The 24,844-nt window shown below is 20.4% G+C and overlaps 1 protein-coding gene across 4 annotated transcripts in view; it reads right to left on the bottom strand.

The window, feature by feature from the left end:
* Positions 1–2,004: 2,004 nt before the first annotated feature.
* Nf1 (neurofibromin 1) overlaps positions 2,005–24,844 on the bottom strand; it is a 28,096-nt gene continuing 5,256 nt past the window's right edge. For 2 of the 4 annotated variants that reach the window (XM_012491300.3, XM_086908386.1), the window contains 19 exons: positions 24,522–24,708; positions 23,317–23,358; positions 23,064–23,137; positions 21,855–22,723; positions 21,078–21,379; positions 20,403–20,964; positions 19,701–20,249; positions 19,370–19,564; positions 17,007–19,095; positions 16,587–16,727; positions 16,240–16,498; positions 16,054–16,169; positions 15,089–15,205; positions 11,997–12,083; positions 8,853–9,055; positions 7,446–7,632; positions 6,654–6,904; positions 6,330–6,497; positions 2,005–5,071 (listed from right to left, as the gene is read on the bottom strand). In XM_012491300.3, coding sequence (XP_012346754.1) covers positions 6,413–6,497; positions 6,654–6,904; positions 7,446–7,632; positions 8,853–9,055; positions 11,997–12,083; positions 15,089–15,205; positions 16,054–16,169; positions 16,240–16,498; positions 16,587–16,727; positions 17,007–19,095; positions 19,370–19,564; positions 19,701–20,249; positions 20,403–20,964; positions 21,078–21,379; positions 21,855–22,723; positions 23,064–23,137; positions 23,317–23,358; positions 24,522–24,708 — 6,315 coding nt within the window. In that variant the 3' untranslated portion in view covers positions 2,005–5,071; positions 6,330–6,412. Of the gene's footprint in view, positions 5,072–5,996; positions 6,196–6,329; positions 6,498–6,653; positions 6,905–7,445; positions 7,633–8,852; positions 9,056–11,996; positions 12,084–15,088; positions 15,206–16,053; positions 16,170–16,239; positions 16,499–16,586; positions 16,728–17,006; positions 19,096–19,369; positions 19,565–19,700; positions 20,250–20,402; positions 20,965–21,077; positions 21,380–21,854; positions 22,724–23,063; positions 23,138–23,316; positions 23,359–24,521; positions 24,709–24,844 lie in introns of those variants that run through there. The other 2 variants (XM_086908385.1, XM_086908384.1) reach the window with 2 other exon arrangements.

Below are 24,844 nucleotides of genomic sequence, written 5' to 3'. Positions count from 1 at the left end.
AAAATATTTATATATAATAATTTTTAAAAGAGTATATTTTCATATATTGGAAATTTAAATAATTACATAAGACATTGATTGAATGAAAAAAAAAATTAATTTAATATGAATTTTGTATTGACAAATTAATTAAAAATAATTAATTAATTTTTTATATTAATTTTATATTAATTAATTAATTTTAGGAAGGATTTATATATTTATTCATATAATCATTCATATAATCATTATATCATTTATTTATATAATATAAATATTATATATTTATATTATTATTTAATAAACATTTTTCATGTAATATACGAGCAAATATATTTAATGTAAAATGAAATGTATTAATATTATTTTAAAAAAATTTATGAAATAAATTAGAATTTAAATCAAAAAATATCTACATTAATTGTCACATCAATCTTTACGAATAAACATTAGACTTTTCATTTATATTACATCGATCTGACAATTAAAGATTAGAGATTGATTTTTGTATTTATATAGACATTAGTAATTAATTAATAAATGTCTTATAAATTAATTAAGAAGAAATAAAAATATTTCGTATTAGTTAACAATAATTTATTGTATATTAAAACATTTTCATTTTTGATCAATTATGTTAAGAACGATTTTGTGTTTATTCTTAATTTTATGTAGAATATAAATAATACAAGACTTATTTTTAAGATTAAAGATATTATAAGAATAATTAATTTATTTTGTCTCGCAATTTCAACATTAATAAGTTTTAATTCATCTTTTAATTAATCATTATTTTTTGTATTCATGTAATTTCTATTATTATATTATTATATAATAATACAGAAATAAGAATGTTTACATTTAAGAATGTCTTAAATGTAAAAACAAATTAAAAGTTAAACAATTAAAAAAAAAACTTTCTTAACTATTTATTTAAAATGCAATGAGTGAATTTCTTCTCATTACGATTTCTCTAGTTATTACGTAAATATAATATTGAAATATATATAATTAAATAAATATATATAATATATAATTTGTTTTTTTAAAAATTGAAATTGAATTTTTAAAAACATAATTTAAATATTAGAACTACTTTTTTTTTATTACAAAAAAAACTACAAAAAATCTTATACTAAAAGTAGAAAAAAATTAGTAACAATTAGAATAAATAATATTACTATAACAATATGCAGAGAAATAATAAATATAGTATAATATATTTATAAACAATAATATTTTAATTATATAATAAAATATAACATCATATATTGAAATCATTTTTATATTCATTTTATAACATAATTGATATCAAATTACCCATTTCATTATTTAATTTAATTATCAAATTATTAATTACTCTAATGTAAAATTATATATTTTTTTTGCAAATTTTAACATATCTTTAAATTTTGCAATTTTTAATTATAGTTCTTAATATAACTTAATAAACTGATTGAAGATTAATTATCATAATCAATATTTTCTTTTTAATATCTATAATATTTTTATTCCTTAGTACATATAAAATTAGATGTTTACTACATTAATTGAAATTATTATTCGGAATTGATCGCTTTTTATATTAAATAAAATATTTTATAAAATATTTTATTTCATATTTTTTTTAAATGGAATATATAACAAAAAGTATAAAAAAATTATAGTTTTCTTTATTAATGCAAATTCTTCAATTTAAATTAATAAAAATATAAAATACATATGTATGTTATATATTTAAAGAATTTTATATATAATATATTTTAAATATAATATAATATATACTATATCTTGATTCAATGTATTATAATGGATATAAGTATGTTAATTATTACATTTAAAAATATAATTTAAATATAATTTAATAAAATATATATTTTAAAAGCGAAAGTTATTGAATATATTAAAAAAAAACTACATTAAATCAAATGTACTATATATTATATTTATAAATTTATGCAGCATAAAATTTTTATTTTATTAAAACAAAGAAGAGTAAAGTAAAATTGAAGGAAAAAAAAATCATTCGAAAACATTAAGATAGTATATTTGTCTATAATCTGTTGTAAATTATATTTTTGTAACATCGCTTGATTTGTTATTTGCTCAACTTGAAAGGAATTCGATAATTCCAATCTTAATAATGCGAAACCGTTAAGAATTATTTTACTTGTGTTTAAGGAATCTTTCGTTTTATATTTACGATTAATGTACGAAGTAGATATAACACTTAAACATTTAACTAGAGTAACAACGCTTTATTCATAGCGCAATTCGATTCGAGACGCGCTTAAAATATCTAAGTACAAGCATTTAGAAGATTGTACATTTCAAATTAACATTCGACGTAGACATACGAATCTATAGAACATCTTTCCTAATAATAACATATATTTTCTTATTCGATATAATTTTGAAACAATTTCATTTTCATAAAATTATAAATTTCCAAAATGTGCATGTGCTATACAAATATTTATATAGTGTATTTATATGTTTGCACAGAGTATTTCATAAGATATGATATATTTAGACATATGTGATTTTTACTTTTAATAAACAAATCAATTATTAATATGTTTTCAATAGACTATTGAACTTCAATTTTTAATTAAAAGCTTAAGAAATAGATATAACTACTGTAATATTAAGCTTTCTTAGTGTTAATGTTTCATCTTATATGTTTATGTTTAATACCATTACAATATAAAAATCAATTACGCTTTGATTTAAGATGACATTATATATCTTTGGTATAAAATCACAAGAAAGATTATTAAATATTAATATCAATTTCTGAAAATATATACTTTCTAAGATATAGATAAAGATAGATGATTAAAGCAAATTAATAAAAAATATCTTGATTATATTCAGGTCAAATTTATAATGAAATATGAATTAGAAATATTTTTATCTAACAAAATAATACGGAAAAGAATGACAATATTATAATTATATAATTTATGAAAATATTAATTAATTTGCTATATAAATATATTTTTATCTGCTAATTATTAGAAAATTAATAATCAATAATCGTATGAAAACATGATAAATTTTTAGCTAATTATTAATTCAAATTATATTTATCCGAATGTAGTATACCGTATGAAATACCCTGTATACCGTATTCCGTAAGCTTTACGTCAATTACTAAGAGAAGATTCGGCATTTTCAAATTTGTGCTCTTTAAAAAACAAAATAAAATTTTTATGCACTTTCAAATTCGTGCTTTTTAAAAAACAAAACAAAAACTTTATGCAATTCGCTTTTTTTTTTTGAATACTAATAAAATCATTTACAAACATAATGCATATTTTTAATAAAAATTTCTTAGAATTTTCCATTAGCTATTTTGACAACTTACGAAAAACAATCTGCATATAATATATTTATATACTATGTACAAACGAATTATCCAGTTCGTATAGATATTCTATTGCTGCGATCATCTATTATATATTAAATGTATGTATTTCTCATATTCGTAGGCGTTATTGAACAGAAAAATCGACACTTGTATCGTTACTGATCGCTTGTTCTTTTTTTTTGTTTTTTTTTTGTTTGTTTTTTTTTTATACTAATTACTAATAAAGTGTCCCCCTGTGTCTTTATACACTTCGGGGAAAAATAACGTGTGGTCTCGTTTTGTACTTTAATAAGTGGTAGACAGTAGAATCATTGGTGTTTCATTTTAAGAACTCTAGAAATGACCGTTCGGTTGCTCGAGCTTCCCGAGACGAGAGGAAGCTTTAATGCACCGGTCGCATGCTGGTCCAGAGCATCTTTGTATTGTCAATCCCTTGCAATTTTTTCTTCGACATCTACAATATATTTTTTTTAAATATCTGCATATCTTTAATTAATTTAAGTAAATAGCGTTCCTTTTCTTTTTTATTATATTAATAGGAAACAATTCTCAATTAAAGCCTTCAATTATTTAAATTTATTAAACATTAACAATATAAAAATATATGCATGTTTCAATAATAATGATCAAGTGCAAGAGATTGCAATTACAATATTCAAGAGGTGAGTTCCTGACCCTCCCGAAATTCTATTCAAAACAAACGCGACTTTTGCGATCGCGATCACGCAAACATATACTCTACCGTTTTCTCAAACGAAATACAATCACACTCAAAGAATAAATATAGAAAGGAATACAAGTTTTTCATTCATGATATACAGTTTGAAGGATTTTGCACTGATCCAGAATTCTATTCTAGTCTCAAATTGCATTTTCCTTTTACTATCTGATAACATGGAACATTCGTGGTTATTTTTATAAATACATTCCTTCCGAGATAATATATCTTTATGCACGTAGAAAAGTTCTGTATTTATTTACACAGGCATTTTGAACACTCATTGCCATTTCAACGGAACTTATTGAGGATTTAACTTATCGGTGCCCATAATGTATTTTTATTAATCACACATTTCTTTTCCATTCGATTAATGCTTCTTTTTATCGCACCATAAGATAATATTCTCATTATTTGTTTTGTTGGCGTAAATAAATTTAAGTGGAACATAGTATTTGTCGGAAAATACTGTTTCTTCCACTAAATATTACCAAAAAATAAAATCATTTAATTAGATTTCCCTGATAAACTATTTATATAATCATTTTATTCTAGTAACATGAGATTATATTAAATTTGTTCAGAAATAGAAACAGATTTTTCTATGATATAAAAATATTTGGTTGCAAAGGAATAAAAATATCCATTGAATATTTAATTATTGCCATAAAACTATGAATTACAAAAACAGTGTAAAAGTTTAAACAATTCTACTTGCAAAAATCGTTGTTTATACAAAAGTAACTCTGATATATTAAAAGCAGATCGACTCGTTTTGTTATTTTTTTTTCTATATTATCACAAATTTATAATTAATCGTTGTATTAAACGTAAATAGAACAAAATTACCAAAATATTTCGCTAATAACCAAATATATCTACTAATAGATTGCGCTTATTAGTTTCCATTCCAGTGGGTACATTAACGTGAAGTGGACGGCATTGGATTAAACTGATTCGACATGTTGCAGCAATAACACGGAGCCAAGATATTTGCGTTTCTAAATTAAAAACACACATTTTAAAATTATAAAAATATATAATTTTTTAAAATATATTCACTATATAAATGTCTTTCTATTCAAAAATAGGACTAAAAATTTCTATAATTTCTATCATTTATCATATAAGATTTATATCTTGAATGTATATATAATTTATAATTATAAGAATTCAATCATAATTTTTTTTTAAAATAATTAAATTTAGTCAAAAAAATACAATAAATAAAAAAAATCATATAATATACTAAATAATAAATAACAAATAATACAAAAATTAACATAAAAAATAAAATAAAATAAAATATTATTGTTGAACATTATTGACATTAAAGAAAAACAAAAATACATTATTTATGGACATCTGATTTAAATAAAAGAAAATATAAAATATATCTTAAATAATTTCATGTTATATTTTAAATAATTTTTACAAAAATATCAATAAAGAATTGCAATTAATTTAAAATAACAAAAATTATTTAAAAAAAAATTAATATTTTGTTAATAAAAATTCTCAATTTAAATGCATGTTACTATATTATATAATTTATATAATTTAATAATAATATTTCATATTATATTAAATAATACGAAATTTAGCATAAAAATATATTAATATAATAGAATTCTTTTAAAATAATAATAGATTTATGAAAAAATATTTTTATAAAATTAAAATAAAATTATTCTCTCTTCTATTTTACAAATTATATTTATATTATATGTAATAATCATAAAATATGCATGAATATACGAATAATTCTATAAATTTTTAATATCTAGTATAATAATCTATATTATAATTAATTCTTATAATATATAATATATAATATAATATAAATACTTTTAAAAATAAATTATAAAATTAACAATCTTAAAAATTAAAAAATAATATTTAATTTCTAAAAATATTTACTATACACTGCTGGAAAAAAGTCTTGCAGAAGGAATGTAAGTCTGATTGGTTAAATGATTATGGGAAACCTATTTTAGTTTCATCATTTTAGTTAGACATACATTTTAGTTTTTAGTGTGGTTTTGTCACATATACTAATTCGATTCAAATCATAGCTTTTTTACTATTATAATAATATGTGGAGTCAGGATTGTCACCAAAGTGTCTAAAATAGAGATAAACGGTCATAGAAGGACTTCTCTTGCCTTTATGCCGTCTCACGAAACATTCTTTTCAGCAATAAACATAATTCTATATCGTTTTACAATTTCTTTTACAACTTGAAAATATATAACATACCTTAATTGTCTTTGTAATTTTCGACCTACTTGTCCTTTTCGTCCATGTTTACTGCATTGTTTTTTGGATTCACATATTAATCGCTAAGGTAGTGAATTGTTACTATTATTAGTAATATTTTCTCCTTGGCTTGAATCCAATGAAACATCTCTGCTTTCTATACTGCGACTATAAAATTGTTTTTTTTATTAAATTTATTAATATATATTTATTATTTATTATTAACATATTAATAATAATATATATTAATAAAATTATATTATATTGTATTATTTCATATTTTTAATATTTAAAATATATTTCGATTAACTATCAGTTACTTACTCTCTGTGAACAAAAGAAACATTATGAGAAGCTTCGTCCATTCTATCCGAAAAAACGCGGGTACTTAATCGATCAGTTCCATGAGTTGAAAATTTGCTTCTTTGTGTGATATCTGAATAATCGGATCGTTTAAATTTTTCACTTGGGATTTCAGTGCTTAAAATTTCAGGTTCATCTACCGGTAAACACGTTTCCACCATAGCTTCCAGGCAATTAACAAATAATTGAGCACTTTCGGCTGTGCAATTAGACTGCAACAATTGTACAAATATATACAAATTTTCAAATAAAAAAAATTCTGAGAAATTTAAATAAATTGTTTTTTTTAAATAAAAATTGTAAAAACCATAAATAGAATAATAATATAGAATAATAATATTAAAATAAATACAAAAATTGATATAAAAAGTTGAAGTTTATTTATTCAATTATAAGTAATTTTTTTTTAAATTTGCTAAAGATGAAGTGATAAGATAAAGATAGAGCGAGACAGTAATATGATGAAGATAAATAAGACAAATCTAGTTCATATATACATATCTAACGCTATTGCTTATAATTTAATAAATAAATTTTAACCGATATTTTTGTATTTCGTTTTTCATATTTGATTTGGTTTCTAGAATCGATTTCCTAAAGATGATATTTATTTCTATATATATTTATTAATTTATATATTTTATTGTTATTAATAAATATATATATATATATATATATATATATATATATATATATATATATAAAAATTGAAAATAATAACTATATATTAAATAATTATAAATGTATTCTTACATTTGTATATGGACCTGCGAATCTCCATAATCCACCAAATCCACAACTTTGCAAATAATGTAATTGCTGTTGACTTGTATCCTCACATGCAATCATATTCTGTATAATTGCTTGTACAGAATTCAATATACATTGATCGTGACAGAAAGTTAATACGTTGTTGATTTTTGCATCAAGTAAATTATGACTGTAAAAGAATTGAAATTAAATAAAAATAACAATTTCACAAAATTAAATTTTTTAATAAGTATTATGTATGTTTCTTCAAAATGGCAATTTCTAATATTTGAAATTTTTTTTGTATACTTATTTTATATACTAGACAGGATATAATTCATAAATGATAAAAATTAAAATATAAATTAAAAAATTAATATAATTAGATTTAAAAATGAATATAAAGTTTCATTTATAAAAATATGAATTTTGTAAAATACATATATTATTAATACTATATAAATAAACGCGTATTAAAAAAAAATTAATAAAATATAGCGTGATATTATTTATAGCATAGATTTCTTACAAAATAAAGGAAGGCTATAAAATGCTATTTATCCGAATTTTTAGAAAAATATCATTTTAAATATAATTATCAATTGCAAATAATGAAAAAATATTAGGAGAAAAAGATGAATATAAATGTTCAAAAAGCCACATTTGTGAGATTGTTTTTTTTTTCTAGAAATGCAATAATATATTCAATAATTGTATTATATTATCATTCTATATATAAAAATATTGTAGCAAAGATACGAATAATTTATGAAATATTTTAATATCTCTGTTAAAGAAATTTTATTGATAAAAAGTAAGTAACATCATTATTAATAAATATGTATATTAAATACATTAAAAAAAATTGAGAATTATGTTACTTTGAGCTATTCTAACTTCATGATTATATTATTATCTTGCGTCTAATGTCTTAATGCATATAATCATATAATATGTCATATTATTATATATACATATATACACAATACATATTATATGTATACATATTTAATTCGTTAGTTCGTCTATCAATATATTTTGTATTTTACATAAATCATGATTGGGTTTATACATATAAAAAATATGATTTAACTTTCATTACCATTTGAAAAAGCATGATTTATAAAAAAATTAAATTTAATATTAATTAATTTTTTTAATTTTAATAGTGTCATTTTAAAATATTATATTATTGTGGTTGTTTAATAATTTCTTTCTGTTCTATTTCAATAATTTCATTTTGTTTTAAAAATTAAGAAAACTTTAAAACAAAAAATTGATTAAATCGATATGATAAATGAATACATCATTGATAGAGAAATTATGTTAATAAAAATGTTAATAACAATATTAATAATATTAATTCTCTCAATATATGATATATTAAAAATATAAGAAATAAAAACTTACATTACAGGAAAAACTTTTGGAAAGACTACTGAAGCTTCTGCAAGATATTCATAAAGAATCCGTTGTTCATTTTCGTCGGTTGAATTTTTAACTAAAGTCACCAAAACAGTTAGAACCAAAGTTTGAATAGAAAAATCTGTCAATACTTCTGGATCCAGTAATATATTGTTTTCATTGCTCACGCTTACTCTGGCACTTCGATTCTGTATAAATCATTATATAATAATTATTAAATAAGTATATTAATAATCAATAATATTAATATATATATATATATATATAATATTATTTTTATTTCATTTTATTTTATTTTGTATATATAGAGTGTTGACATATTGATAGATTATTTGTATCATAATGTATTTGAATTACATTAGTTCTAGAGTTTAAAACAATTATTAAAAATACTCAAATTTATTTATTAAATTATAAGCAATTGAAGTTTACATTAGAATAAAGATATAAGTAGAAAGATAATTCTATTTCTAATTGGCTAAAATCATTTTATTTTTACTTTATTTAATAATATAATATTTAATAATAAATAAATAAAATTAAATTGCTTATAATTAAATAAATAATTAATATAATATAATTAAATATAATAGCCAACATTTCTATATATCAACTTTGCATCTTGTTTTAAATCTCTAAAATCAATATTCCAAAGATATTTCACAATATATTAATATCCTGTATATTATTTTTAGTGCAAAGAACAATGTCTATTGCAGCAAAATGGATTCTTAAAATAGTTGAACTATGTTCGTTTATTTCTTTATTTTTACATTGATGTAAAATTAAATTTCTTTTAAAATAGAGAACTATTTTTAATAATATAATATAAATTGTTTAATTTTGTTATTATTTGTATTTCATTGTATAATTTATTATTCGAAAATTTATTTCAATCAAAAGTTGCATAATATCAAAGAGAGACATACAATATATTATTAGTACTATAATTTTAAATTATATAGTTTTATTAGATATAAAATATTATAGATTATATTTATATAAAATATAATATTATAATATTAATTTATTATTATAAAATATAGATTAAGATATAAAAATTATTTTTTATAAATAATATGATTAATTTTGTAATTTATAATATTGTTAATTAATAAAAATTTTATCTTATCACCACTTTTAATAAAATTAAATTATATATATCTATCTAATATTTATATTAATAAAAAATTAAATTAACTAATTAAATTAATATATGAACATTACGTAATGATATAACCAAATAATGTTTCTGATAGTATTGAAAATTTTTTATTAATTTTTCAAAATTTTAGAAACTAAAATTTTTGATTTAGATCGATTATTTTTTTCTTTTTTGAAACTATTAATTAGATATTTTTATAATGAATATTTTTATATTATAATGAAAAAGCAATATTTAATTCATTATTTAAAAATTTATGAATGTTAAATAAGTAAAATATATACTTTTATATTTGTTCTAATATTAAAAACAATTTTAAAAAATCAATTTAATTAATTTACTATATATTATATATATAATATTACTATAATTATAATATATATATATATATATCTTTATAAAAAAAAATACATAATGTCTATTATAAGGATTTAGATATGTGTAATGTCATTATAAGGATTTAGATATCATCATTCTTTAGACTATGAATATAGTTTTAATCCAAATTACGTTCTGACATCCTGCTAGTTATAAAACGAAAAAAAATAAATAGTTTAATTATAATGAATACGTATTTTGATTAGAAATTGTTAAAATTATATTGTTATAATTATATAATTATAAATTAATTATGAATATTATTAATTATTATTAATGCTATAAAATTATATTACATAGCATGTTTTAACACATGATGTTTGGACTTATTTATTTAAAACTCAATTCGTTAACAAAACTGAAACGAAAATTTTTGAAAAAAATTGGAAAAAATTGCTTGAAATTATCTCTTAAGCTATGCTTCCTCATTTTTGAAACATCATGAATATCTCTATGATAGTAGAATTAAATAATTATAAAAAAATCGCTTTTTAATTACATTTAATTACATTTCGAAAAGATCCATTTTTTCGATAATATTTTTTCGATTATTAAATGTAAATAAAATAAAATTGTAAAAACACATAAAATCTCAAAATTATGAATAAAATTAATTTTCAAATCTAAAGTAAATAATTATAATAAATATTATATAGCATGACTATAAAAAAATAATAATGTATTTTTCTAATGTTGAATATTAAATATAATTCTTTTTTTATTTTTTTAAATATAAATCTTAATTAAATCATTTTATATTTAACAATATAAAATATATATTTACAATCTATTTTATATTTAATAATTTTTTGTTATTTTATATTATTACCATGTATCCATATATAAATTAATTTCAATTTAAACCAAATTTTAAAAAAAAGGCTTTAAAGCGTTCATAAAAATTTCGAAGTCTTCATAATAATGATGTTCATGATCACATATTACATATTTTTTATGTTATGTTTCTGTTTATGTTCATGTGTTACATGTTTTTTACATTGATATGTTTAAAAGCTGAAATAAATTTCGAATTAAGCAAATGTAATCTCTATTTTCACAAAAATTACAAAGAAACCAAATGATAACAGAGATTAAATGAAATTTCTGTAAGTTTATATGTTTTAAAAAAGGGAATGCATGTAATGTAACCATATAAAATAATTCATATAAGAATCCACGGAATTGATTCAAATATATTTATGTAGCTTTATTTTTCAATTTTTTTGTTATCATCAAAAAGAATGTATTTTTTCATTCAAAAATTTCAATATCTTTTCAATATCTCAGCATTAATTAAAAGAATATTTAAAAAATAAAAAAAAAAAAAGAAAATAGAATTTTTTTTAAAAATTTGAATATAACTTTCATAGAGCTTTTCAAAATTACCAAAATCAAATAAATATAAACATAATATACAACTCTTGATATACTATAATTTTCGTTTGAATCATTCTCTATTTTTTATATAAATATTTAATTGCTTTCATTCGTATATTCTATGTAACTATTTGAATAAAAAAAATTTAGATTTAAATAAAAAAATTAAAAAAAATATTATTTAAGTTTTATAATAAATAAAAGAATACCTTCGGTTCTGGTTCTTCACTTGATTTTGTTTCCTTTGCAGTTGGTACAGAAAAGGATCGCTGCGTTTTAAATAAAATCCGTCCAGTCTTGTTAATGACGTATAATATCGTCATTTTTGGACAAATTGATGGAGCATGATATTTAGAAGTGACAAGTTGTATTGCATTTTATACAATCCAGGCAGAGATAAGGTAGACATAGGCAGATGCGAGTATAGACATCGAGAGAGTGAACAGTTCATACAAGAATACAAAAAAATAAAGAATATTACTTAATATAAAAGTTGCATTCTGCTCTTTCAAAATTTGCTACAAAAATATTTAAAATAATAGCTTGAATTTAAATTATGAATTTTTCTTTATTAACTAAATAAACAGTCTTATTGTTTGAAATTATTTGAAAGATGATTTAAAATTTTTCAAAATATCATCTTAATATACTTTTAAGATTAAATAATATAATTAGATTGCGAATTTTTAGATAATCAAAATTTGTTCAAATTTTCAACTAATAATATGTGAAATATCGATAATTTTATTATATATTTATTATAATTTGCATTACAATATATAAAAATAACTTTTTTAATCATGAATTTTTTCTGAAAAAAAACCATATATTAATTAAAAAATTAATTATTAAAAAATTAATTTGAAGATTATTCTATATTACAAAACTTATATTTGAAATATATAAATACAAATGAAATTTACCAGTATTGTATCATATGTATCAATATCATATTTAAATATTGAGTTAATTGTAACTTTTATTATAAAAAAGCTTATATATGATAATAATAATATATATATGATAATAATAAAATTAATTGATAATCAATATTTAATTAATAATTCATTAATATAATCATCATTAATCACCACAATAATTCATATAATAAATACAATATATTTCAGATTCTTACATAGGAATTCCGCCAATATATTTTATAGATAAAATAAAATTAAAATATGCAATAAAAAAATTCATAAATGCTTTATTAAGAATTTATAATAGAAATATGAAATATAATGTAAATTTTATAAATAGATCTTTTTTTCAATATATTTAATTTATTTTACATGAATATATGTTTTTTTATAAATAAATATATTTTATTTACTTTAATATGCAACATAATTAAAATGTATAATTAATTAATAATTAATTATTAATTAATTAATAAATAATTAAAAAACATAATAATTAAACATTTACAAAAAAGAAAATAATACATGTACATATAAATTGTATAAAAGTATTCTATACAACTATTTCAAATCTATGTTATACCATCTTTTTATGCATATTTTTTCTTATATGTATAAAAAGAGATACTTATATATATATATTTTCATTTTATTTATCCATATAAAATTAATCGATTTATAAATAGATTTAGTTAATTTTTCATATGATTTTTTCATATGCAATATTGATTCACGTAATAAAAAAATTCAAACGATTAACAAGAAAGTTTATATACATATATATGTATATATATTTTTTTAATGTCTCCTGATATTATAAATTTATATATAACATGTAATATACATTTATCAATCTGTTAAAATGAATAGATATAAATTAGATAGATACTCAATAAATTGTATTGCTAATTTAATTTAATAGATATTATTTGGAATGATAGATCGATCAAGAAAGATTAGTCTTTCTCATTAATTCATTTTATATCTTTAGATTTTTCCAGATACTCTAAAAAAGAAAATTTAGAATACAAAAATACAATTCTATTTATAAATTATTAGATACTTAACAATATGTTTTAAAATACGGACAAATGAATATTATGACTTATTATGATTTATCATTTATTATAAAAAATATTAATTTTAATATAAATCTACTTTTAAATCATTGAACAGCAATAATAATAATGTGCAACATCATTGAAAAAAGTAAATAAAATAATTATATGCTCTAAATATATTAGAATAATAAATAATCCATTATATAAATTTTAAAATTTCATTACTTTATATAATATAATATTTATTATACTATAAATATAGTATATCATAGTATCATAAACACTTTCATTTTTTCAAATTTTATAAAATTGTGTAATTAATTTACAATTAAATAAAAGAAGAAATCGTTATGAAAAATATATGAAAAAAAATATTTAGATATTTATAATAGTGATAAAAAAAAATAAATTCACAAATTAGTGTTAACAATTAAAAGATTAATAATATATTTAAAATTAGCAAATATCTAGGAATTATTTATTATTTCTGAACGGGAATGCAAATACATGTATATGTAAATGAAAGAATTATGAAGATTCAATATTGCTTATAAAGAAATTAAACAAAACTTCAAAAAAATTCAAACTTATAACAAAATTATATATAGGCTTAATGTATTATTATTATTTATATATATATATTTATTTATTTATTAACACATCAGACTTATCAATAAACAAATCTAACTGAAAACATCTATTGTTTACATATTTATTTTATATTACATTATTTATATTTATTTATATTTCATATTTTTATGTTTTAATCAAAATATATTTAATATGAAAAATATAAATTTGCATAAAAATTCGCAATCTAGTAATTTTATTTAATTTTTATATATAATTTTAATTTTCAAATATCTTAGAATTAAATAATTTTTTAATAAAAATAAAAATATAAGATAAAAAGTTACTTCATAATGCGTAAATAATATTAGCAAGTGAATATAAAAAAAAATAAACAAAAATACATTCCATAAAATCTAGTAAAAATTAAAAATACATAAATACATCAAACTACACACATATTTACACATTTATAAAAAATATTATTGGCTTAAAAATTTTTAATTCTTTTTGTTTTAAGATATATAACATATGACATAAATAATAATTTTTTTCAATAAAAAGCAATTTGCATTCTAATATTTAGAATAAAAACAGCAAAGATAATATATAAATTTAATTTTCTCAAATGTTATTTTCATGATCAAGAAAATTTTAAATAAAATATGAATTTTGTAACACATACTTTATGAAATAAATGATATTTCTAAATTAATTTCATTTATTTTTAATTATATAAATAAAACATACCTGATGTGTTGAATATTGTTTTTGTTGTCTAGCTTGAGTAAGTGCAGACTGATCAAGAAGATCCCATGATTTTTGTCGACGATTAGTAGGATTACTAGATGTTGCACTGGATGTATCCTGCATTATAATATTTTCTATGTTATATTTATGTTTTTTATTAATTGATCAAAGTCATTTGTTTTCAAATATCATTAAATTTTCTAATGTTCTTTTTAATTAAAAAAATAAATTTTATTTTATTTTAAAGAAAAATAATAAACAAGAAAGTTATTTTTTAAATATAAATTATCATGCAAATTAATTATTATATATAATTTTTCTGATATATGAATTTTTATATATTCAAGCTAATTTTTTAAAGTAATCAAAATTAATTAAATACTAAAATTTTTCGTTATTTGTTATTTTATTTAAAAAAATTTTCAAGAATTTATATATAATGAAGACAAATTTTTGAAGAATCATTTTTTTTAAAATCACTAATGTTCTTTTAAATGGCGTTAAATATATATATTTATTATTGTATATATTATTAATGTATAGAAGAGAAAAATTAAAAATAAAATAAATATGTTACATTATAATTATATAATATATATATATATATATATATATATATATATATGTATATGTTACAATTATATATGTATATTAATTATATAATTATATAATTATATATAAAATTTGAAATTGATAATTTGATAAAAAAATTTATAATACATATTTTAATACATATTAATTAATAATAATTCTGTTAATTAATAAAAACTCATTTAAATTATCTTTATCATTTTTTTCAATTTTTGGCTATAATCAAAGTGAAAAATTATTATTTCTATAACAAAATCAATGAATAAAAGAAGAAAAAACAAAAAAATAAAATCACTATTGTACCATATTATATATTAATTCAAATTCATTTTACTAATCCCAATAAAAAAGAAATATTTTTAAAAATAACTTACTGGATTATGTGGAAGTAAAATATCAAGGCAATCTATACTACCAGCTTCTGAGTTTTTAGTAACAGCATGTCTAATATGGCATCGACTTCGTACTTCCTCGGATACAGATATTAATGCTAATTAAATATACAAATATAATTATTAATTTAAATTTATAAATAAATTTAAATATTAAGATAAACTTACCAGACAAATATGCCACACTATCTGGCGTGACTTCAAATTTATCTCTTTTAAATGGTTTAGCAACAATACCTAACAGCATAGTTAGTACTCTAGCCGTTCGTGTAACAGTAGTAGGTGTAGGATGTCTATATCCTTTTAGAAGATGACCAACCAAAGCAAAATGAAAATTAGATTTAAAAGAAAGTCCTACTGCATTATCCAACTGTTTAAAATGCCATTCTAGAGGTTCACGTGTTAACATCATAACACATTCTAATGTCTAAAAAATTAATTTGTTTATAATAAAAACACTCACGAAAATTTATACATTTATACAAATTTATACAACAAAATTCATAAATTTTTACCTTATCATCAAAAGTTCCTTGAGAATCTAAAGTATGCAAATTTTGTTCAAGAAGTGCTAAACCACATGCATATAAAGATGCCTCGTCTAACTGAAGAATTGATGTTGCAACCCAAAATAAATATCGATGTATAGGAGATTCCTTAAAAACATCGAAATTATTAATAACTAAATTAAAATATTAACTTTATAATAATATAAATTTCAATAAATAACACACAATTATTTTAAACTTGCACATTAATAAAATTTATATATTTAGTAATTATTCCTATTAAATATTTAATCGCTCAAATAAATTAATTAGATAATAAATTAATTAATAAATAAAAAAAATTTAACTTTACTAAAAATGCATATCTTAATGTACATTAACATAGAATTTTTTATAATGTAATTTTTATAATGAAATATAACTTACAGGTCTAAGCAATGGTTGTAATCGAGTGAGGCACATAATAATTGCTTCCAGCAAAGTAATGTCATTAAAACTTTCAAGAGCTTTTACTAGTATCCTTAATAATTGTTTCATATCTTGATCAGTTATGCTTTTACTAATACATCCAAAAACAATTAAAGCTCTAGGTTGAAGAGCGGGATTAAAACAAAAAGCAAAATTTCTTGCTAAAGAAGTCCAGGTTTTTAACCAATCACATTGTGGAATATCCCGCATACAAGCTTCCATAATTTCAAGAAGAGCATCAGTAATAATTTCTAAACTAGTTAACGAAAGTCTTTCTTTATCATGTGTTCCTGTAATGCTGCGCTCATTACTGAACCATTTTTCATTTGTATGTCTATAACTAGATTTAAATGCTGTACCCGCAGCAGATTTCACTTTACTAATCCCAAAAAGTAAATAAAATTTCGGGAGAGAAAATTCATCCAAACTCATTCGTAATATTCGATGAGTGTCTTCTGAGAAGGAAGGAGAACTACAAGTGCACAGCGAATGAATACTGTTGATTACCAAACCGTGAGTAGAAGCGCGCATACTTAGACTTCCGGAAAAAACTAAAAATGTTACTGTATGAAATAAATACGGTAGATGTTTTCCTACATCCAAACAATTATTAAAAGATAACATTAATAAGTATCTTGCTAAAATAGCAATATCATCCCATCTTGTATGTTGTTCTAATAATGGCGTCGGAGAAGTACAAGTTTTATCTACAACTCGACAAAGTCTTCCTATTACTTTTTTCGCCACTAATTGAACGTTTCCAGAAGCCAACGCTACAGCAGTATCAGCCATTATTTCAACAGTAGGAGAACCGAGTCCAAAACTAACACTACGTTGAATAAAATTATCCAAAACTGTATCTATTAAATCAGGTAATCTTCCAATTGTACTCCATATCTTAGCTTGTATACTTGGATACATTTCCACCTCTTCAATAGTTAATGTTATTAATTTTTCTAAAATTTTTGTAACTTGTTTTTGACGTTTTCCTCCTTCGTCATTCGGTTTATAAAATCGCACAAGGTTATTTAACCATGGAGTCATATACTCTAAACAAAGATGTTTTAATTCGATACTTGATAATCTGAAACCTTGTATACATTCTTCTAAAAACTCCAGTGTCAGATGTGGATCATTTGCAGCCAAAGTTTCACTTAAATGTTTAATAAATATAGTATTATTTGATGGTATACAAAGTCCAGATGTTTCTAAAAGTTGTCCTTCAATTTTTAAATCAAAAGTTGCAGTTAAAGCACATAACTGATTGTATGCTGCTGTTCGTAAATTTGGATCTGAACTGCCAAGATTTAATAACGCCATATTTAATAATGTTCCAGGTACATCTTTAGGTCTTATTTTTGGATGAATAGATACAGATTCCGGTTGAGATAATTCCCATCGATTTCTTATATGAATTATAGCCTGTACAATACTATCACAGTCTTGATGAATAAAAGATAATGGGCCAGTTTCATTTGAAATAGTTAATGTAAATTGATTGTCATCTACTAAACAAACTTCTTCTATTTCAGATGCATAATAAACATCATTTAAAAGAACGGAATGCGATAATACTTTGCATTTCTCCGCCGAGGTAATTTGTATTGCAGTTGGTCCAACTTTTACGGATACCTTAGTATCTTTATGAGAAAGTTTCAAAACGCTGTTAAAAACTTTTAAATCTTCATCAAGAGATAATGTAGCTCCAGGTAATTTTTGTTGATCAATATCAATTACATCATTTAAACGACTCGGTCCATCGACGAAAACTACTTTTCTATTACCTTTTAATGGTGCCAAGATTCTATCATGAAATTTTGTATATTCTCTTACCCAACCATTGCAATTATAAATATATGCAGCATGAATATTTTCATATGCAACTTTAGGCAATACGTAAAACCATTTCTGTAAAAATTCAGTTCTAAATCGATTGTCTGAACATGTATGAGTAAAATCAATAACCAATTCAAATGGAGAATAGCAAAATGGTTTTAGAGTAAGAAGAACGTGGTATATTAACAAATCACCATTCGTATCGCCAATTCTAAAAAACATAAATAAAATTATATTACTAAAAAGCTAATTGTAAGTAATAAATTATTTTTATTATTTTTTGTTATAATATTATTTTTTATATAAAAGTATATATAAAAAAAATTATTTATTTAAATGATTTTAAATGTCTCTAATAAAAATTAATTATTATTTAAATGTATTATTTTTAATCAATGCTAATATTATATTTTAAATTTTATAATAATATTTTAAATATAAAAAAAAGAAATTTTAAATTTATAATAAATTAATAAAATACATACTTGTAACGTCTAGCAATATAATAAAACACTGGATATCCTTGTTTACTAGTTCCTGCTTGATAAAAAATATTTAAATTCTTGATACTCTTAAATTCTTCGTTTTCATGCATATTGTGTTTCACCATAATTTCTTCAAAATTAGTTGAAGATATATCAATATTTGACCATCGAGCATAAGATGAAGAAAACAGTAAGCTATTAAAATAAATTTATACGTAAAAATTATATAATAAATAATACATATAATAATATGTTAATAATATTATATAATAAATAGTGTAGATATTATATAATAAATAAATAGTATAATAAAGAAAATATTGATACTAACTGTGAATCAATTGGTTTATGTTCTGGAGGACCAAGATAAGCCAATAATGTAGCCATTTTATCAAAAGGTCTTCTACCTACTGCTTTATGGTCCCGACTGCTACTAAGATAATCGCCAATTCGTTCTTGATGATTCCAAAGTAATCTATGTAATGCTAAAACATTGGCATCCGATACAAATGACATTGGATGACTAGTTTGATCGACTGTTTCGCAATCCGATGCTATCTGTATGAAAAATCTTCTTCCAATCTCGAAATGTGCACGTAAAAAATCGTTAAATGGTAACATATGTTGTTCTTTACTGAATTCTACATGATTGGCAATATTTTGCAAAATTTTAGACATTAACATAAGACCTCTTTTAATATGTGGAGGTACAGGCTTATTTACAATGCCCATTTCTTGAGGAGATACAATAGCTGGATTAATAAATCGCAAAAATATTACAGTTCCAACGGCTCCAATATTATTTTGTGGACATTGTGGAAATCTTTTACTGAGTACTTGATATAAACAATGACACATAGACCGTAATTGTGGTGGAAATCTGGAAAAATAAATTTAAATTCGAGAAATTCGACAAAAATGGAATATATTAAAACTTTATTTTCAATAATAATAATAATCATTATATCTAATAGCTAAATTTAGTTTGAACAAATATTGATATTAATTTATTAAATTATTTTTCATAACTAACCGATCAGCTGAGGATACTATAGCATTAAACACTTTTTCAGTTAATGCAATCAAATTACGACCATTTTGTTCTATATCTTCATGAATATCTATTCTAGCACTATCAACTTCAAAACCAGTAGTAGGATCATCTAATAGTGGCATAATTAAAGGTTCTAATAAACTTTGTAAATAACTAGCACCATAAATTTTAAAACAAAATGCCATAATTTTGCTTCCAAGACTATTTCCTCGAAATAATGTTTGCATACAATCAGAAACTTCAACTTCACGATAAAACATATTCCACAAAAGAGAAGATAATAAGTGCTTTGCATCAAATAATGTTACAAAAACTCGTGCTAATTCATCCATTTGATTTGTTGTCACTACATTAGCTAAAGCCATTGCAATAGGTAATTCTCCTTTATCACTAATCATTGTAACAAGTTGAACTAATTGCTCAAATCTATCAGCCAATACTGTTTCTGCTAATGTATCGAATTCTGTTCCTTGTTGAAGAATTTTAGTAAGAACTTCCATAAATGCTGCTCGTGTTTGTAAATCTGGATTATAACCCAAACCTATAAATATATAAATACAAATTACATAAAACATTGAAAAATTAATAAATTTCATATAATATTTATAATATTTAATTTATATATAATATTAAAGTATTATAAGTTTTATTTACTTAATGAATGCATTAAACCACTATCAATATTTGCACTGAGAAGATTGCTCATTGCTTGTATAGTAGCATTACGTAAAGTAGATAATTTGCTACTGGTTAAACGTGGTTGTTGAGATACAATTTCTTTTTCTTCGCCAGTTACTTCATTGCAATCATTTAATAAATTCATGAAAAGAGTAAAATATTTTAAAAACAATTGCGATTTTGCTTCCATTAAATCACCACGATCAGATTCTTCAGGTTGAAGAGGCAGACCACGTAATAATGCTCCAACTGCTTCCATACATGCTTGATCTAAATCTCTAAAAAATTAAATTAAATTTAATATATATATAAAATAATGATAAAAATATGATAATATTATATTATAATATTATTATAATATGTATATACTAAATAATTAGTGTATAAATTAACCATTAATATAAGATGAATTACTATAAATATTTTATTTTTTTAACATTTGTATATCTAATAAATCAAATATCTATATATTCTAATAAATCTAATTAATCAATGCAATATATTTATTGTTTAATATATTTAATATTAATTAATTAAAAATTTTGATATACTACAATATTTTTTTTTAAATAAATACGAATTAATAAGTATTTTAAAAGTATTTTAAAAATTTATTATATATTATGCATTTTTATTACATATAATGTAATAATACATGCTTAATAATGCATGTTTAAATAATTATTATTATTATATATTATTAATGAAAAAAAAATTATTTCATGTAAATATACCTTATAAAAAATTAGTTACCGTGTATAAACAGTTAAATCTCCACTAGCAGATGGAGTAATTTGATGAGTAGCACCCATTACCCAATCAGTTAAATATTCTACAAGTTTATTTCTAAATTTCATTTCCTGTCTAAATGCTAAATCATCTCGTCTTTTCATCATTGCTTCAACGAGTTGACATAATTCTGTTTTAATATGAATAGAATGTACAGTCATATCCAAATGTCTAACATATCTGACAATTGCTAACATCATTCCTTCTATACTAGTCATTCCAAGATATTCAGATGGTTGATCTGTTTTAGAATCTAAAATATTTTTCATTATGAATATTATATGTTCAATAAATTGAGTATTAATATCCAACACTATAACTTGTCCTTGTTGGTTAAAAAATTTTTCGACTATGCTTTTAATTTGATCAAATAGTATTGGATACAATGCAGGACTCATTTCATGACCAACCAATTCTTTAACATGTTTCTGAATCTGATTTCCAAATTTTTCATTATTACAAATCAATAGACGTAATAAATTATAAATAAATTGAGTACAATATTGTGCTTCTTGGCTTGGATTTGATAAACAAGATGTAGGTTCTTGTTGTTTTGAACTTCTTTTTAATTCTGGATTTGGAGCTATTCCTGACAATGGTCTATTTGGAGATCGTTTCTGTAAACATACTCCACCTAAAGCGCAAAGAAATCCTGTCATATTAGCCCATTCATTAATTTGTTCTTCTAATTCATGTTCTGAATTTTGATGTGATGCTCTTCGTTTTCCTGTACTTCGATGAAATTCCATTTGACTATCTTCTGTTTTGGATTTAGGATAATTCACTAACTGCCGTGAAGTTACTTCCCAATTTCTAAACGTTTCTTCCCAAGCCTAAAAAAAGAAAAAAGAATCATAAATGTATATTATTTTATCTTATTAAATAAACATTAGATTAAAAAGTTTAAATAAGTTTAAGTAAAATATATTAATATTTTTAACTATAAAATTAGAAAAAATTTTCTAATTCATTTATATTTTTTTATATTATTATTATATTATTTTTAATATTTAATTTTTAATATTAAATCATTTTGTTATATTATTTTTAATATATTATAATTATTTATTATTTATAATAAATAATAATAAAAATAATAAATAAAATATTATTTATAATATATTTTAAAAATATTATTTAAAAATAAAATTTAAATTACACATATATACATACAGGTTGTACGCCATTTACGCAGTGTTCTATCTTCCTCAATAAGGCCATAATTCTGTTTTGTAAAGCAGCACGTCCTAAAAAAATAAAATGATTATGAAATATATTACTATTAAATTGTTATCATAAAATGTATTATTAATCATAAAATAATTATATATTATATATCATAATTAAAATAAAAATAACAAAAAAATAATAAAAAAATTAAATTAAATTAAATTAAATTATACATAAAAATTTAAATAACACTTACCATAATTATGATCGTGATAGCATAGCTTACTTTCCCCGCTGGCTGTTATGGTAACAAGGTCTTTAATACTCTACTGCAGCCATATAAGGGTTATACTAATCAAAATACAAAGTGAATTCAAAAATTCATGAATGAATGTTTGAATTCAAGTAAAATCATTGTTAGTAGATATCCGACTCGAAATTAATGTAAAAAAAAATAATGTTACTTTATATTAATTCTCCCTATTTAAAACTTAAAAACTTTAATATAATAAATTTAATAATCTTCTTTTTCTATTAATATTTTGTAACATTATATAAAATATATTTAATTATAAATAAATAAAAAAACATAAAATAGAATTAAAAGAAAAAATATTATACACAATTTTATATATATCAATATAATATATGATATATTATATATTATATTATGAAAACTGTGACTCATAAAATCTCATATAATTTTTTACTATTTCAGTTTATATTTATAATTTTTTTTTTATAAAATTTAATTTTAAAAGCATACAAATAAGTAAATAAAATTTTTTTTAATTATAGACATAAGTATTTATATGATACTTTTATCATAATCAAATTTGACTATCATATAAAATATTCATATATAGAATATAATCATTCTGTATAATATGCAGAATATCATAGGTTTTTTCGCAAAACTTTCGCATATTTTATAAGTAAAAATGAGAAAAATATATATTATAAAAATGTTATGTGTTATATAAATGTTTTATTAAAAAGTTAATAGATGATAAAATACGAAATGATAATGGTGTAATTTCTTATTTGAACTATACAGAGATTAGATTGTTAGTTTAGAATTTCAATATAAATCATATTAATTCTCTGTAATAATCAACAAAGAAATATGTTAATATAAATACATCAAGCATCGACAATATTTCAATTTTGAATTAGATAAATTTGTTATCATTTCGTAGATTTAATATAGTTTTTATTAAAGCATTCATAAGATCAATATTTATATTTGATATTTCTTTTTATTTTTATTGGTAAAATATATCGATAAAATTTTGCGAAAAAAACTAAAACACCCTGAAATATATTAAAATGAAATAAAATTTAAGTAAATTTAAGTTTTAACCATTTTTCGATTCGAATTTCTACTTTTACTTCTATTCTGGAAATTACAATATTTTATGCAGAAAAAATTGAAATAATACCTGGAACATTTATACTTACCAGTGATTAACACAGTAGAAGCTTGTGCCAATTCAAGATATAAATGATAGTTTGGAAGTAAACAAGTTACTGCTACTTCATCACTACCACAACGAATTTCTGCTTCTTCACAAAGTAATGCAAAACAAGACATTGAAACTAAAACTGCTTCCATATTAATACTCCATAAATACATGAAAAATACAACCTAAAAAATGAATGTAATAAGCCTATATTTAATATTGATTGAATTAATTTAAATTTATTAATCTCTTTATAAATAGATATTATATAAAACAGATTAAATAGGATAATATTTTTAGAGTTTCATAAAATATATATAT

The sequence above is a fragment of the Apis florea genome, unplaced genomic scaffold (assembly GCF_048593485.1).
Source record: "Apis florea isolate Af1SG1 unplaced genomic scaffold, ASM4859348v1 contig_3078_pilon, whole genome shotgun sequence".
NCBI lineage: Eukaryota > Metazoa > Arthropoda > Insecta > Hymenoptera > Apidae > Apis > Apis florea.
Note: the sequence above shows the minus strand (reverse complement) of the source record. Positions and strands in the feature narration are given on the sequence as shown.